At 36.7% G+C, this 16,688-nt stretch overlaps 1 protein-coding gene across 2 annotated transcripts in view; it reads right to left on the bottom strand.

Moving 5' to 3' along the window:
- Window positions 1–16,688, bottom strand: part of PIGN (phosphatidylinositol glycan anchor biosynthesis class N) — a 74,259-nt gene that overhangs the window by 54,330 nt on the left and 3,241 nt on the right. The window contains exons 2-7 of one of the 2 annotated variants that reach the window (XM_058175872.1): window positions 9,372–9,640; window positions 6,740–6,861; window positions 5,355–5,453; window positions 4,142–4,248; window positions 3,365–3,489; window positions 1,459–1,589 (exon numbers count right to left, since the gene is read on the bottom strand). In XM_058175872.1, the coding sequence (XP_058031855.1) occupies window positions 1,459–1,589; window positions 3,365–3,489; window positions 4,142–4,248; window positions 5,355–5,453; window positions 6,740–6,861; window positions 9,372–9,598 (811 nt within the window). In that variant the 5' untranslated portion in view covers window positions 9,599–9,640. Of the gene's footprint in view, window positions 1–1,458; window positions 1,590–3,364; window positions 3,490–4,141; window positions 4,268–4,585; window positions 4,684–5,354; window positions 5,454–6,739; window positions 6,862–9,371; window positions 9,641–16,688 lie in introns of those variants that run through there. The other variant, XM_058175871.1, reaches the window with a different exon arrangement.

The raw sequence follows: 16,688 nt of genomic DNA, 5'->3' as shown, positions 1-16,688 counted from the left end.
CAGAAACCAAATCTGAAGATAATGTGTATGCTTTGTCCATTGTAAACCCTAACATACTCTAAAGCCGTGATGGCAAACCTATGGCATGCATGGCAGAGGTGGCACACAGTGCCCTCTCTGTGGGCACGCAAGCCATTGCCCCAGTTTAGCGCCGATGTACATGCGCCCGCGCCTCTCGCTGGCCAGCTGGTCTTTGGGTCTCTGCCGCAGTGCATGCAGGGGGGCCATGCGGTGCATGTGCGGGGATGGAGGGAGTGCGGGCGGGGCACATGCATAGCATGGCGTGCGGGGGACCACGCACGCATGCATGGGGCACTTGCAAGGAGCTACGTGCATGCACAGGGGAGCATGCGCGGGGGCATGCATGGGTGCTGCACAGGCATTGCATTTTGCAGGTTTGGGCACACACACACACACACACTTTGGGCACTCGGTACAGAAAAGATTAGCCATCACTGCTCTAAAGACTCCTTTAATAATTTTTATTGAAGTTTAACAATAGATGGAAGAGTTGTGAAAGGATTGCTTCAGATATATCTCCAGTTTTAGGCTGCTTCTAAGGCAAGACTGATACGGCTGAGTATGTAGCCATGCTAGCTTATATTTACACAGTCCTCGACTTATAGCTCTTCATTTAGTGACTGTTCAGAGTTACAACAGCAATAAAAAAAGAGACTTCTGACCATTTTTCACACTTACGACCTTTGCAGCATCTCCATGATCACATGATCAAAATTTGGACCCTTGGCAACTGGCTTATTTATTTATTTATTTATTTATTTATTTATTTATTTATTGTTATTTATTTTGTCAAACACATACTAAACAATATATATTAAGTATAAGCATGAAATAAACACACAAACTGAATACAACCAAAGGGAACATTAGGACAGGAACGGTAGGCATGCTGGTGCTCTTACGCACGACCCTTATTATTATATTAATAATAATTATATATTATATAATTATAATATTATATATTAATGACGGTTGCACTGTTCCAAGGTCATGTAATCTCCTTTTGCAACCTTCTGACAAGCATGGTCAATGGGGACACCAGATTCAAGTCAGTAACCATGTTATTAACTTAACAACTGTTGTAATTTATTTAACAACCATGGCAAGAAAGGTCATAAAATGGAGCAAAATTCATTTAACAACTGTCTTGCTTAGCAATGGAAATTTTGGACTTGGTTGTGGTCATAAGTCGAGGACAACCTATATTCCTCTGCATCTGTGATATTTATTCTGTTTGTGCAGCTTCTAAATGACACAATGCTGTGAATATATACATAAACATCCATTTCTAAAAAAAATTAATTCCAAAATATAATTAACCCTATGTAAAAAAAATACTTGTTTGTGTGATGAATAAAGAAAGCAAAACATGGAATACCACAATGGACAAAGATTTTCTGAGCTGAACCTTTATAGTCTTCTGAAACAAAATCTCACCCCAGTCAGTCATTCCATGGTCAGAAGTTAAGATAAAGGCTGTGCTGCCATCATTTCCATAGAAGCCCTCAACTAATGAAACAATTTCTTGTACACCTTCATCAACTTTCCTGATATTGTTCTTATATTCCCTACAAAAAAGGAAAATATTGTAATTATGAATCTAGAAGTAATTTGCACAAGATTTAAAAATAGCACCAGCCACAGTAATAAAAGCAGTAAAATATCCTCCACTTAAGTTTATTTTGTACAATTTTCCTTTCTTCGCACATCACATTACAAAACTGGATTTAAAGCACTCCAAGCATTTAATTTTCAAACATGATATTGTATAACAAATGATCAAAAGAGTCAAAATGCAATAGTTTATTTAGATGAAAGTGTTTGAAATATTCTTTTTATTACAAGCTGCCGTTTTTTTCACTGGCACATTCAGAATGTTAGGGTGTTAACTTGTATTGTATTCATTCTCAAAATTATCCTTAGGAGAGACTTCTAATTCTCAAAATAAAAAAAATAAATAAAGAAAATATGAAACTTACATGACATAACTTGCTTGCTTTATTTATTATTATGAACTTCCCCCGGGACTCCATCAACTTCCCGACCTTCGAACCTTTCGCCGCGAGCTTAAGACACATCTATTTATTTGCGCAGGACTGGGCTAGGATTTTAATTTTAATTTAGTTTTTAATGGGGTTTTATTATCTTAATTATAATTTTAAATTTGGCCTTATTCAATAAGTTTTTTAATTAGTGTTTTATCTTGTATTTATATTTGTGTATTTGTGTTTTTAATAGGCTGTAAACCGCCCTGAGTCCCTCGGGAGATAGGGCGGTATAAAAATGTGATTAAATAAAATAAATAAATAAATAAATGATTAAATATTAAATAAGTTACATGGCCTTCCAATTCAAACACGTTGATTCCACTTCAGGGGAAATGCCATGACAGAATTTGGTGATTAAAGAATGACTTCTGCAGGAAAACATTCTAGCTGTCTATATAGTCCAGTTTAAACATTTTTCTTTTCCTTCACTTGTTACTATTACATTATTATTTAATTTTAATACAAGACATTAACACTTATTATATAGAATGCCCCAGGTCTTCCATCAACCAAATAAATAATGTTTATTATTATTGCAGAGGGAGCCATGCTCATCAAACTGATCTTGTCCTCAATAGCAATTTTTGTCCCATTCTCTTTCATGCTCTTCACTAGATGTTTGCAACCTCTCACTTGTCTAATACATCAAGTTTCTTAATTTGAGAATTATTAAGAAGCTTAAAGCTTTCTCACAAACTTTGGAAAGATTATGGTACAAATGTATAGAAAGCAAACTGTCTAAACTACAATTTTTACATAAATGAGTCAACCAGTTTTTTCCTCAGTCATACATTTATCTCTCACTTAGTATAATCATTGTAATGAAATTAACCTAGTGGAAATAAAACTGAAAATTAAATCACACAAAGAAATTGTTCAAATATAATTATGTACTTTTAATCCTATTAATTTCAGTGGAGGATTTAGGCCCATTGTTAATTGTTCTCTCACATCAAATGTATACTGAAAAAATGCCTTTATTTAATTAAACAGAATAGGAAAAAGAAAGAAAAATAAAAGAGGGGGGAAGGAAAGCCAAACATCAAAAAGGCATATAAAGACTTCTCATACATGTTTAAATAAATTTTACACAGCATTCAATAAAGGGTCAGCGTAATTCATAACCATTTATATATGCTGTAACCCATATCTATAAACAATTTGATCATAAGTTGGAAGTAACATCAAGTCTTGAATCCATGAATAACTGGTGCTACAAATTAAAGTTATTTAAAATTGTATAGCTTTGGTTGTATTTATACTATATTTCAAATATATAAATCATGCATTTTTACCTTGAATGAGGCCGATGAGCATGACCATTTGTATCTAATCCTAATAAGTGCAGGAAGAAAATGATTTTTTGTTCATGAAGTTTAGAAAACAATGTTTCATTGTTTTTAGCCAAGTTGAAGAAATCCTAGATCAGAAAATCAAGTAAATTACTCTGAGCACCAGAAACGGTTCTAACTAGAAAGTTAGAACCTGTTATTGTATCAGCAATTACACGCAGAAGAACCTGGAAGGAAGACATTTAGATAAATTCCTCTATAGAATATGGTCCTTACATTCATTTTTACAGAAAAAACGTTCAAAAGGGTAACTTAAGTCTAAATGACTTCCAAACCCTTGAAACATCTTTTAGACAGATGGGAATATCTAACATTTATTCTCATCTTCACCATTTTCCCTCAAATTCTTTTCCCACTGACTTTTATAACAAAAAGAAATCCCAAGTAAAAATACTGAAGGAGTACTTAGGAACCAGAAGACAAGAATATTCATAATTTAAAGACATCAGTTCTCTACATTCTGCACACAGAAATCTCTAATTCTTTCTTCAGATGGAAATATGGACACGTTATACTGCAAACTTTGGAGCAAATGACAGAGAAAATCCAACATAAAATTATCATTGATAGCTGAACACTACCTAAAAACCCATTTATTTAAAATGTAGCACACTGTTAAAAAAAACCAGAAACAACAGGGAATAAAGGAGACAGCACAAATTTGTCAACAATACTCTGCCGGTCATATAATAGGGATGCAAAATAAAGATTTTTATTCACCTTAACCTGGTCAAAAACCCAAGTGTCCAATATACTGGCATCTTCAGCTGCAAAGTCCTCTCTTTCAGCTTTATAGCAATTGGTGTAAACGTGATCCCCAGTAGCACCTGCAACCAAACATTCCAGCTAAAGAAAAGGATAACTATATTTTTAACTCAATTTCCCTAAGTCTTCTCAAAACATATTTTACCTATGTTTAAATGTACTTTAAAGTACCTAGAGTTATTGCACATCAACTCTTAGAAGCTGCTTATACACTTAGATGGATAATTTCTCTAAAAATAACTTTTCCTTCCATTTGATATATAAATGACTAACAAATGATGGGAAGCTAGCAACAGGAGTCTTGGACTTGAACATTCAAAAGACTTCTGGTTATTGCAATTAATTATAAATCTTTAATGTTTTATAAACGAAGACTCAATAATGCTAAAATAAGCTCACCTTTAGCAAACATAGGTAGAATATCTGGACTTCCCCAACTCCAAGTATATTTACTTTCATTGAAAATAGAATCAAATTCCACTGGATTTTCTTTCCATCCTTTAAATCAAAAAGTGCACTGCTGAAGTTATTTGGGTTTTTTTAAGAGGGAAAAGTAAGATTTGGTGCCAGTTGTTAAAAGCTATAAAGGCATTATGTTCATTTGGGGAAAGTGAATCCACATCATCATATTTAATTAGCAAGTTAAATATTTATTTTTAACATAGGAAAATTGTATTTTTGTATACAAAAAATGACAATACTTCTAAATTCCCTACATAGAAATAATAATTTATTTTTATGCCAATATTTGCTAAAAATTGACTGAAGAATCTATCTGTAAAACCTCAATGTTGCAGTTTGTTTTAATTATGGCTTATTAAACAATTTCCCATTTGTTTTCTCAAATTTCCAGGGATAGGCATAAAAAATGAACCAAGAATCTCAGAAACCAGAAGCAAATGATAGTTATTTTATTTTATTCTATATATCTCCATTCGCACATCATACTAAAATGTAATTGTAAGCAAGAAGCCGTTGTTTCAAACTCTGTTTACTTCTCTAAAAATAACTTTTCCTTCCATTTGATATATAAATGACTAACAAATGATGGGAAGCTAGCAACAGGAGTCTTGGACTTGAACATTCAAAAGACTTCTGGTTATTGCAATTAATTATAAATCTTTAATATTTTATAAACAAAGACTCAATAATACTAAAATATGCTCACCTTTAGCAAACATAGGTAGAATATCTGGACTTCCCCAACTCCAAGTATATTTACTTTCATTGAAAATAGAATCAAATTCCACTGGATTTTCTTTCCATCCTTTAAATTAAAAAGTGCACTGCTGAAGTTATTTGGGTTTTTTTAAGAGGGAAAAGTAAGATTTGGTGCCAGTTGTTAAAAGCTATAAAGGCATTATGTTCATTTGGGGAAAGTGAATCCACATCATCACATTTAATTAGCAAATTAAATATTTATTTTTAACATAGGAAAATTGTATTTTTGTATACAAAAAATGACAATACTTCTAAATTCCCTACATAGAAATAATAATTTATTTTTATGCCAATATTTACTAAAAATTGACTGAAGAATCTATCTGTAAAACCTCAATGTTGCAGTTTGTTTTAATTATGGCTTATTAAACAATTTCCCATTTGCTTTCTCAAATTTCCAGGGATAGGCATAAAAAATGAACCAAGAATCTCAGAAACCAGAAGCAAATGATAGTTATTTTATTTTATTCTATATGTCTCCATTCGCACATCATACTAAAATGTAATTGTAAGCAAGAAGCCGTTGTTTCAAACTCTGTTTACTTCTCTAAGCCAAAAATATGCTATCATATACTATAACGTAAAATGCTGGACAATCAGCAATACATTATGTACCCTTGAGCCAAAGATGAGGAAATAAAAACTAATCCTTCTTTCTAAATGTATGTATGTATGTATGTATGTATGTATGTATGTATGTATGTATGTACGTATGTATATGGAGAGACAGATAATGAAAAATGAAAATGAGTTAGGACTGCAGTTCTGTTCAGATTTATCTGAGAACAGACCTCACTAAAACTAATAATTTATTTCTCAGTAATCATACACAGAATTGTGCTGCAAATATCATTTAGATACAGTAATAAAAGTTGAAGCCTAGTCTCAAACTCATAATACCTGATTGCATTTAAGTTGTGTTCTCATAATGGAAAGCTGACATACTGCCATAATTCTATAAAGTAGTAGTTCCCAGTTGCAAAAATTTAAATAGGTGGATTTCAAAGACATAGACTGAGCTCTTTAATATGCTAAAATGAAACGAAATAAACCACATTATGGTTTATGATGAAGCGTGAGCTTATCCAGGTATGATTACAGTCATTCAATAAAGCATAACTAACCAAACTACAATTTAACACAGCCATCTCATTTCCATTTATATCAGAGGTCTTCCAGAATAATAAAGTAGGATAGGATGCAGAGAAAATTGCTACAAATTGGCAATCTAATTTACACACAGCAGTTCCCATGTTCAATATATTGCGAAAGGAGCTGCAAAAGACATAGAAAGTCTTTCTTTTTTGTTGAAATAAATTGGATGTTCCATACCTCTAGCAACAGCACTGACATCTTCATAAAATCCAGCTATTAGAGCAACATGCCCCGGTCTAGATTCTGTTGGAACACGAGTATGAGATACTCCCCAACTGCCTTGTGAAACTATGATATTCCTGGAAAGAAAGATTGATTCTAAATTAAAAAGTTGATGGCATAGCTCACTTACATTTCAAGTACTGAATAGGCTGCCATGAAAAAAAGGGACCGATATCATGGATTCAGCTTGTAAAAACAAGAATGCCCATATATAAGCATTAGACAACTAAGCTAGTAATTCAATTCACTTTTGCATGACATGCACAGCTTAATCTATAGTACAGTCTTTCTGAAACTTGGCAACGTTAAAATGTATGGACTTCAACTCCCAAATTTCCTCAGCCAGCCATGCTGGCTAGAGAATTCTGGGAGTTGAAATCCACACATCTTAAAAGTTGCCAAGTTTCAGAAAGACTAATAGCAACAATAAGTAAAAAATGTATGAAATGCTAAAGCAGGTTCAGCAAATGAAAAGCAGAAATCTTTGATAGTAATCTTACTATACTTCTTCATTAGCTTCTTAGCAGCCACTTGTAGGGATTTTGGCATTGTGTTGTTGGTTTTTTTAATTCCATTTATGATCCTGATTATATCTTCATTACTATGAACCCATGAAAAAGAAATGGTTTAAAAAGTGGGAAGAACTTATGTGGCTGAAATAGTTATATTTTGCAGTCATTCTAGCCTCCAGTTCTTGTGTTCAGAGACCAAAAAGGGAAATAAGTTCAAAGTAATTCTCATTTTCAGATGAGGTTGGTACACAGAACCCAACAAACCTATAAACAGTGGTTACCCAACATCCAGGTCCAAATCATGCACTAAGTTTTTACGTAAGATTAGTGTCCTCCAGATGTATTGGAGGTCAAGTGCTGTCATCTTCAGCCAACTGCATTGATTCATTGAATCTGTAGCCCCAAATATCTAGAACCATCAGGTTGTCTATCCCTGCTTTAAACTATACTCAAGAAAGTCAGACATAGAAAACCTGATGTGTTCTAGATATTTGAGGCTACAGATTCAATGAATCAATGCAGCTGGCTGAAGTTGACAGCAATTGAACTCCAATACATCTGGAGTTCAACTACAATACAACCTTAACAAAGTTGTAAGAACAAGCCTCTGAACCAGATGCTCTATGTCTCTGCTTCTTCAGAATGGCACTTCCATTTTTAAACTAAATGCAGCATGCCATTACATTTAAGACAAGCAATCTATAATTAGAGGCAGTCCTCGACTTACAACAGTTCTGTTCTGCCCACCACCACCACCACCTCAGTCCGGGAGGCATGAGATATGACTTAATTAGCAATTCAGTCCACAGCAGCTGGCAGCTCTGGCAGCACACTAGTGAGCGTATGCCAAGTTTCTCTGTTATCTTTTCTTGATGTCAACCAGGAAACCAGGAACAAACAGTACTTCAGCTCAAGTTCTTTCTAAGCAGTTGATTTGTTCTCCACGGAGTAGTATAGCAGCCCCTGCTGCTTTTATACCCTGTGGGGTGTGGCTCCGTGACTCAGCACTTCCTAGGCCTGCCCCACCCCTGCTTCTGTTGTTCCCGCCTCTCCTGTCTACGAAACCTAGGGTCCAACCAGGACTGATTGTCCTCAGCTGGGTCTCGAAGCATTTCCTGGGTGGGGGGAGATACAGGAGACAGAGGCCTCATTATTTCTTCCACCTGGCCTGCCTCTGGCTCCTGGAGCTGAGCCAGGGAAGCCGGCCCTGTAGAAGGGAGCCCTGACGGCCCTTCCCCCTCACTCTCTGAGTCACTCTCTGGCAGGGGGCCAGGCCCGGGGGCGGGGGCTGGAGCCACAACAAGTTCATTTAGTGACCTTTCAAAGTTACAAGGTTACTGAAAAAAGTGACTTATGTCCATTTTTCACACTTACAGTCTTTGTAGGATCCCCAAGATCACATGATCAAAATTCAGATGCTTGGCCATTGACTCATACTTATGACTGTTGCTATGTCCCCAGGTCATATGATCACCTTTTATAACCTTCTAAGAAGCAAAGGCAATGGGGAAGCCAGATTCAATTAACAAACAGGTTACTAACTTATCAACTGCGGTGATTCACTGAACAACGATGGCAAGAAAGGTCATAAAACAGGGCAAAACTCACTTAACAGCAGAAATGTTGGGCTAAATTGAGGACTACCTATACTGGATGGGTACATAGATCACATTAAGACAAGAATAAAGGCATCACCTTATTGCTTAGCATTATATATGAACTAAACCTGGAAAAAGGCAGTTCAAAAGGTGAGGTGTTTTTTTTTACCTCAATTGCAAAGCATGGTTTAAATTAAGCAAGGTAATCCATTGCTGAGTTTTCCAAAACAAACTGAGTGACATACACATTGATGACATACTGGAGAGGGAAACAGGAAAATATACAAACCCAAGGCTGGACTGGGAAGAGAGTAATTATGCAATTGCTCATAATTAGAACCGTACTTAACTACTTGGGGTTTTTCCCCTTAAAGATAAGAATCAAATTATCTAATTTCAACCCTTAGACTTGAATAACAACTTCTTTCCCTCAGCAACTAGTACTTAGAACGAATATTGAAAGGAAAACAAAGTTACCTCAGGAAAGGTGCATTAGAATTGCCACTGTCATCCAACGAATATAGTGAATCTGCACGTAGACCATCTGCAACGAACAGTACTAAGCGTTGTGCAGGTGGTGGCAGCAGAATTTGATGAGGAGTCATTCCATGGACCAGAGGAGAGGTGAAATAAATGTCAAAGATAGAGATCAGGAACACACAATGTACCAGAATACCAGCAACTATAAAAAATTGCATATTCATGGTGATACGCTGTCAGCGAGGATGCGAACAAGGAATCCAACACTAAAAAAACAATCAAAAGTAATTGTAGGTCAATGAAGCAGGAAATCATTGTATCCGAAAATGACAAATGTTGTTGATCCACAAACAGCTAACAATAGGCATGTCAGCTTTGGAAGCCATACTAGGCTGAAGGCTTCCACACGCTGCCACTTTCTCCGGTGTGGGAAAATAGGAGAGGAGGGGGTGAGGGTACAAGGGGCTATTAGACACAACAACATTCTTCCTGCCGGTCAAGGTCAGGCTGGGCTCACATCTGGAGAAGGAGTGGCTGGAGTGATGCTTCGACATGGGACGGTTGAGGATTGGAGCATGTGACCGGCAGAGGGGTCATGAGGGTGGAGATTTTGGAGTTTGTATTACTGAGGGAGGAACCCGAATCCCCAGTTTCGGTTTTCATCCAACTGTGCCAGTTTACCTATGCTAGTAAAAGAACTTTGAAAGATGTTGGCTTTGGAGTCTTTTCTGCAGGAGGGGTTTTCTGGAACGCTGACAATTTGAGCATTAGAGGAGGGCGAGGCTGCTTCTTCATGAAAAAAGGTTGTGCAATTACAAATACAGGTAGTTCTTGACTCACAACAGTTCGTTTGGTTGACTGTTTGAAGTTACACTGGCACTGGAGAAAAAGACTCGTGACTGTTTTTCACACTTACGACCATTGCAAGCATCCCCATGGTCACATAATCAAAATTCAGACACTTGGCAACTGACTCCTATTTATGATGGCTGCAGGATCATGGGATTATCTTTTGCACCTTCTGACAAGCAAAATTCACTTAACAGCTGTGTTACTAACTTAACTCCAGTGATTTCCTTAACAACAGGAGCAAAAAAGGTCAAAAAATGGAGCAAAATTCACTTAACAACTGTCTCATTCAGCAACAGAAATTTTAGGCTCAATTGTGGCCATAAATCGAAGATTACCTGTATGCAATGACAATCAGAAAGCATACAAAGTTTGCAAAATCTCTGCTTTAACCATTCAAAAAGAAGTTTTTATATGTTCTCCGGTATTGTCAAGAACTTCCTTCAAAAGTTTTATGTAGTCCTAATGCCAACATACATGCACTGCAGAGTTACCTGAATTATTAAGCCAGTGTTTCTTAAATTTATTTCTCTCAGGATCTCTTTCCATGTTTAAAAATTATGGAGGACACCCCCCCCAGAAAAGTTTTTTGTTCGTATGGATTACATTTATCAATGTTTAAAATGTATTAAAAATTAAAATTGACAGCTTGGCTGCCACAACTATTTCTCACATTTGTTTGACAGAATTTTAAAGTTACCTTGTGGCCAGGTGGGAGGCAAAAATATCTAATAAATACTGTAAAAATACAATAGGCTGGTATCCAGTTTTGATTTTTCAGACCACTGAGAGATCCACATTGTACGAAACATTGAATTAAGCATTGGACCAGCTAATTAATTTAGAATCTTTGGCTTAATTACCTTATTTAGTTATTAAATTATTAAACAATAATAACAGGCAACCACAAGCAATTACTTTCTAAAATAAAACATAAACATTCCAAAGTAATGAAACACAAATAAAATAACCAGAAGAAAAAAACGCTTCTTTCCTGGAAGTGTAAAATATAGGAGCTAACAAAACTCCTGATCAAACAGATTTGGCAACAACTAAGCAGAAAGTACTTTTCCTAAACAACCAATTGATGGACTACTAAAAGCACACATTTCTTTATGAGGGTTTCTCTTAACCACCTTAGTGCCTGGGCATGAGCAATCCATCAAACAGTCAAGCCCTAAATTATCTAAGGCTATAAAAGTAACAGGTGGTATGTCTAATGAAACAAGCCATATCAGAAACATTTATTTTTGCTGTGCTGTGCTTTGATGCAATTTTGCAACATTGCAGATCTGTATTTATTTATTTTCCTCATCCCCCATCCTTTCTTGTTCTTTTGCAGAAGTTGGCATCCAACGAAAAGCAGGCTGATTAATTGCTTAATTGCTTTTCACACCATTAGGAAATGATGTGAAAGGAAATGGACAAAAATGCACTTAAAACCCGAGCCTAAATTAGGCATAACACTGTATTCATAGAACTGGCAATCAACATAAGCTTTTCAGGATAGGCACACAGTAACATGATAAGGGATGTGGTGGCTCAGGGGCTAAGACGCTGAGCTTGTTGATCGAAAGGTCGGCAGTTCAGCGGTTCGAATCCCTAGTGCTGTGTAACGGGGTGAGCTCCCGTTACTTGTCCCAGCTTCTGCCAACCTAGAAGTTCGAAAGCACATAAACAATCCAAGTAGAAAAATAGAGACCACCTTTGGTGGGAAGGTAACAGCGTTCCGTGCGCCTTTGGTGTTTAGTCTTGGCGTCCACATGACCACGGAGATGTCTTTGGACAGCACTGGCTCTTCGGCTTTGAAACAGAGATGAGTACTCCCCCCTAGAGTCGGGAATGACTAGCACATATGTGCTAGGGAGCCTTTACCTTTAACATGATTCTGATATTAGGTACTCCACCAATTACATTTTCCACCAACTAAAACTCCCAAAACTCTCTCTTCAAGATATTAAAATAATAAGCATCTATAAAAAATATATCCACTGAGTCATTCATCCCTGAACTATGAAGGCCAGATCTTAATTAGCTATCTCTCCAAAAGGCCATTTGGAACTTTTGTACTTAGGACTCTGGGTTTCATCCCATGATCTTCCTCTTTACAAAAGCTGACAAGCCACTTTGAATCAGAGCTAAATTCTACCCCAGTTCCCTCAAACCACCAATTCAAGACACAAGTTGCAGTTTTGGGAGCTCTAAACCAGGGGTCTCCAACCTTGGTCCCTTTAAGACTTATGGACTTCAACTCCCAGAGTCCCTCAGCCAGCTTTGCTGTCCACAAGTCTTAAAGGGACCAAGGTTGGAGACCCCTGCTCTAAACCAAGCACCGGAGAATGCAGCAAAATTAAAAACAAGAAACAAATCAGGCAGTTCTTCTCAGGCAACTCCGTCATTGACAAACAGCTTGACAAACAGCCATCTATTTCTCCCCGTAAAGCTACAGGCTAATTTTTTTTTATTTGCATTTATATCCCACCCTTCTCCGAAGTCTCAGGGCGGCTTACACTATGTCAAGCAATAGTCTTCATCCATTTGTATATTATATAAAAAGTCAACTTATTGCCCCCAACAATCTGGGTCCTCATTTTACCTACCTTATAAAGGATGGAAGGCTGAGTCAACCTTGGGCCTGGTGGGGCTTGAACCTGCAGTAATTGCAAGCAGCTGCTGTTAATAACAGACTGTCTTAGCAGTCTGAGCCACTCAAGGGCCCTTAATAAACTGGTAGGAACAATTTTGGCTGCAGCCCTCTACTGAACCAGGTCCCTTTAGGTCAGGGGTGTCCAATCTTGGCAACTTTAGGAGTTGTGGACTTCAACTCCCAGAATTCCTCAGACATCATGGCTACCTGGGGAATTCTGGGAGTTGAGATCCATAGGTCTTAAAGTTGCTGTGGTTGGACACCCCTGTTTTTAAGCTGAATAAAAATGTAAACATAATGAAGCAAAATGCAGATCTTATTTCCCCCAAAACTATTCCATTTAATGCCGAATATCTTTTGAAAAATTTGCTTCACAAAGCTGGGATGTTAACACTGCTTTGGGTTTGTTTTTAAAGGCCAGAAGCCAAAATATTAATCTTTATAAAATATGTCACCATTCACTATCCATTTCTATTTATGTTTTCAACAAGAAAGAAACATCTATAAAGCATTTATCAGATGAATAGGGGTAAACCAATGAAAGGAGATATTTAAAGCATCCAAACAAGTCATAAAAAAATTTTAGTCATGTTTTTCAAAAAGCCTATGCTCCAATGAGCATTACAAGCCTGCTATATATAATTTAAAAGAATCAATTGAAACTGCATTTTCAAATACCATAGCATGCATATTGTTAAAAAGTGTGAATAGATGGTATTTTTCTAAGCGGCAGGTTTTTAAAAAATATCAGAGATTATTCAATTCAGATAGTCAAGGAAATAGGAAACAATTAATTTATAAATAAGCACAAACCAAGCAAAAATGTCACCTCAGAATTGTATGCTGAAATTGATGCTACTATATTGTTCAATATTAAGAACTTCCTTGAATGTTAACCAGGTTCTATGGCTTCACACATTCAGCTGGAATGACCTTCTAAATCAGTGGTAGTCAACCTGGTCCCTGCTGCCCACTAGTGGGCGTTCCTGTTTTCATGGTGGGCGGTAGGAGTTTTGTCCGATACTGAAGCACTTTCCTTTTTTTTAATTTAATTGAATTTTTTAAAAATTTTCATATTTAAAAACATTTTCATTAGGTTTTCATAAAATTCCCCGTGACAATTTAAATTTCTGAAAATATACTATCTGTATCGCCCGCGCCTAAGTTTAGTTCACGTTACGTAAGTGAAACTAAATGGCGCTATAGTGCAACTGCAAACAAAAGAGCCTCACCCCAGAATAGTTCGCGCATCTCCCCCCACACCACCCTGCTGTAATAGACAAGCAGACCTGGTAGCCGGCGTCCCCCCCCCAACCCAACCCACGATGCACGAGAGGCATGCGCAGACAACGATACACTCTATAAATCACCATTATTGTGGAACCGTTGGGCAGTTAGAAAATTTTACTACTAACAGAGATACAAAAGTGGTAGGTGGGTATAAAAAGGTTGACTATCCCTGTTCTAAATTATATATAAATACAAATTTGGATCTGACACCTTAAATATTAGAAAAATAATTGTAGAAATAATCAAGACTCAAGCACTCTGCTCACACCGTAAATCAATATGAATATGTTTGCATGACATAAAAGAGCTGATAATTTTTGAATGACTGTTCATTTGTATGTGTCTAGGTAACTAATATAATTTTTTTATTTTATTTTTTTATTTATTTGTCAAACAGAACAATATATATAAGTATAAGCATGAAATAACGATGTGAATTGGATACAACCAAAGGGAACATTAGGACTGGAACAGTAGGCACAATGGTGCTCTTATGCACGCCCCTTACAGACCTCTTAGGAATGGGGTGAGGTCTTTGGTTAAAGCTTTGGGGATTTTAAGAAGAGACCACAGAGTCAAGTAGTGCATTCCAGGCATTAACAACTCTATTACTGAAGTCATATTTTCTACAATCAAGATTGGAGCGGTTCACTTTAAGTTTAAATCTATTGTGTGCCCGTGTATTGTTGTGGTTGAAGCTGAAGTAGTCTTCGACAGGAAAGACATTGTAGCAGATGATTTTATGAGTTATACTGAGGTCATGCGAAGGCGGCGGAGTTCTAAATTTTCTAAACCCAGGATTTCAAGTCTGGTGGCATAAGGTATTTTATTGTGATCAGAGGAGAGAAGAACTCTTCTCCACTCCTTCATAGGAGCTTCCAGTCAAGATTTTCACTGATTATTTTACATTGCAATAATACATGTCATCGGCTTTAAATTGTAAATACAGTTAAGCAATTCAGAAAACCCAAGGTAAAAATCTCCTTGAGGGTTAAATATTCCATTAATATCATTTGATTTATCAAGCTATGTCTCTGTATCAGCAATTCCCATGCAAAATCTTTAAGAGACTATGTGATTTAATACAGATTTGTAGGTAATGAGGGCAAAAGAAGAATGGGACGACAGAGAATGAGGTGGCTGGATGGAGTCACTGAAGCAGTAGGCGTGAGCTTAAAATGGACTCCAAAGGATGGTAGAGGACAGGAAGGCCTGAAGGAACCAGGTTTCGCGATGGGTTGCGATGGATTGGACATGATTTCACAACTAACAACAAGGTAATGAAGCCCCAGTGCCATCTTTTAGAATCTCTTCTGAACTTCTTGTTATATTCTCCAGATATCAGTTTAGGTAACTCTGAGGAAATAGGGTATCCTATTTGGCAAGATCTGCAATACCCTCAAAAACTATCGACTAAAAATATGGATTGGACCACATCATTCATTTTAGTAGACTTGAATCCAATTTCAGACATTCCAAAGCAGGAATGTCCTCCATATACATATATACTCCATATACATATATCATTCCAATAGACCTATCTATTTCCCCATGGGGATTGATATTAGAGGAATAGAATTTGGAAGATACCTAGATAAGGGAGGCTGCTGTCTAACATAAAGTTATTTTGCTTTGTCTATTTACCACTCAGAACAGGAATTCAGATATACTCACCTTTATGTGAAGTAGCACAGTTCACATTTTAGAAGCAATATTTTAACCCATTGTATTGAACCAAGCAAAGGCAATATTTAAAGTTCAACTAAAATATAAGAAAAAAGAAAAAGAAAAAAATAAGAATCCATTAATTGTTGCACCTTGGAACTACAAAATAATTGCTTATGAGACATAAATTTGGTGATGACTGCTGGCAACAACTTAAGTAGATCATTCTAAGATGATCTTACCTCAACCTGACCCTTTAGATTCCCTTTTCATGCATCCTTTCCAATGTCTTTGATTTCATTGCACAGTTCCTCTGGTTTGCTATAAATGACATCCAGGGCTTAAAAGCAACTTCTGATGTGTTTTCTGTGGATGCTGATTGATTCTCTTCTTCAGCTTTATCTTAACTTGAAACTTGCACATGAACATCTGTACCATAATCATCCTATAGCCACCTCTCAGCTCTTCCACCTCCTTGTAGCAATAGCACTTAAGACTTATATATCGCTTCACAGTGCTTTACAGCCCTTTCTAAGAGGTTTACAGAATCAGCATATTGCCCCCAACAATCTGGGTCCTCATTTTACCCACCTCAGAAGGATGGAAGGCTGAGTCAACCTTGAACCAAACTGCTGGCAGCTGGTGATCAGCAGAAGTAAGCTGCAGTACTGCACTCTAACCACTGCGCCACTGCAGCCTTTTTATTATTGTAATTTACAATAATATTGCTAATGTGCTCCATTCAACGTTTTTTAAATTTTCTTTATACTGCATGAGCAAAGGTCTCAAATACTAACACTGCTGTTTGGGCTGAAGACCACTAGAGGACAGGACTGCCTTTTTCTCTCCTTTAAATGTAGTTA

The sequence above is a fragment of the Ahaetulla prasina genome, chromosome 3 (assembly GCF_028640845.1).
Source record: "Ahaetulla prasina isolate Xishuangbanna chromosome 3, ASM2864084v1, whole genome shotgun sequence".
Lineage (NCBI taxonomy): Eukaryota > Metazoa > Chordata > Lepidosauria > Squamata > Colubridae > Ahaetulla > Ahaetulla prasina.
The sequence above is the reverse complement of the archived record's forward strand: the minus strand, read 5'-3'. Positions and strand labels throughout refer to the sequence as shown.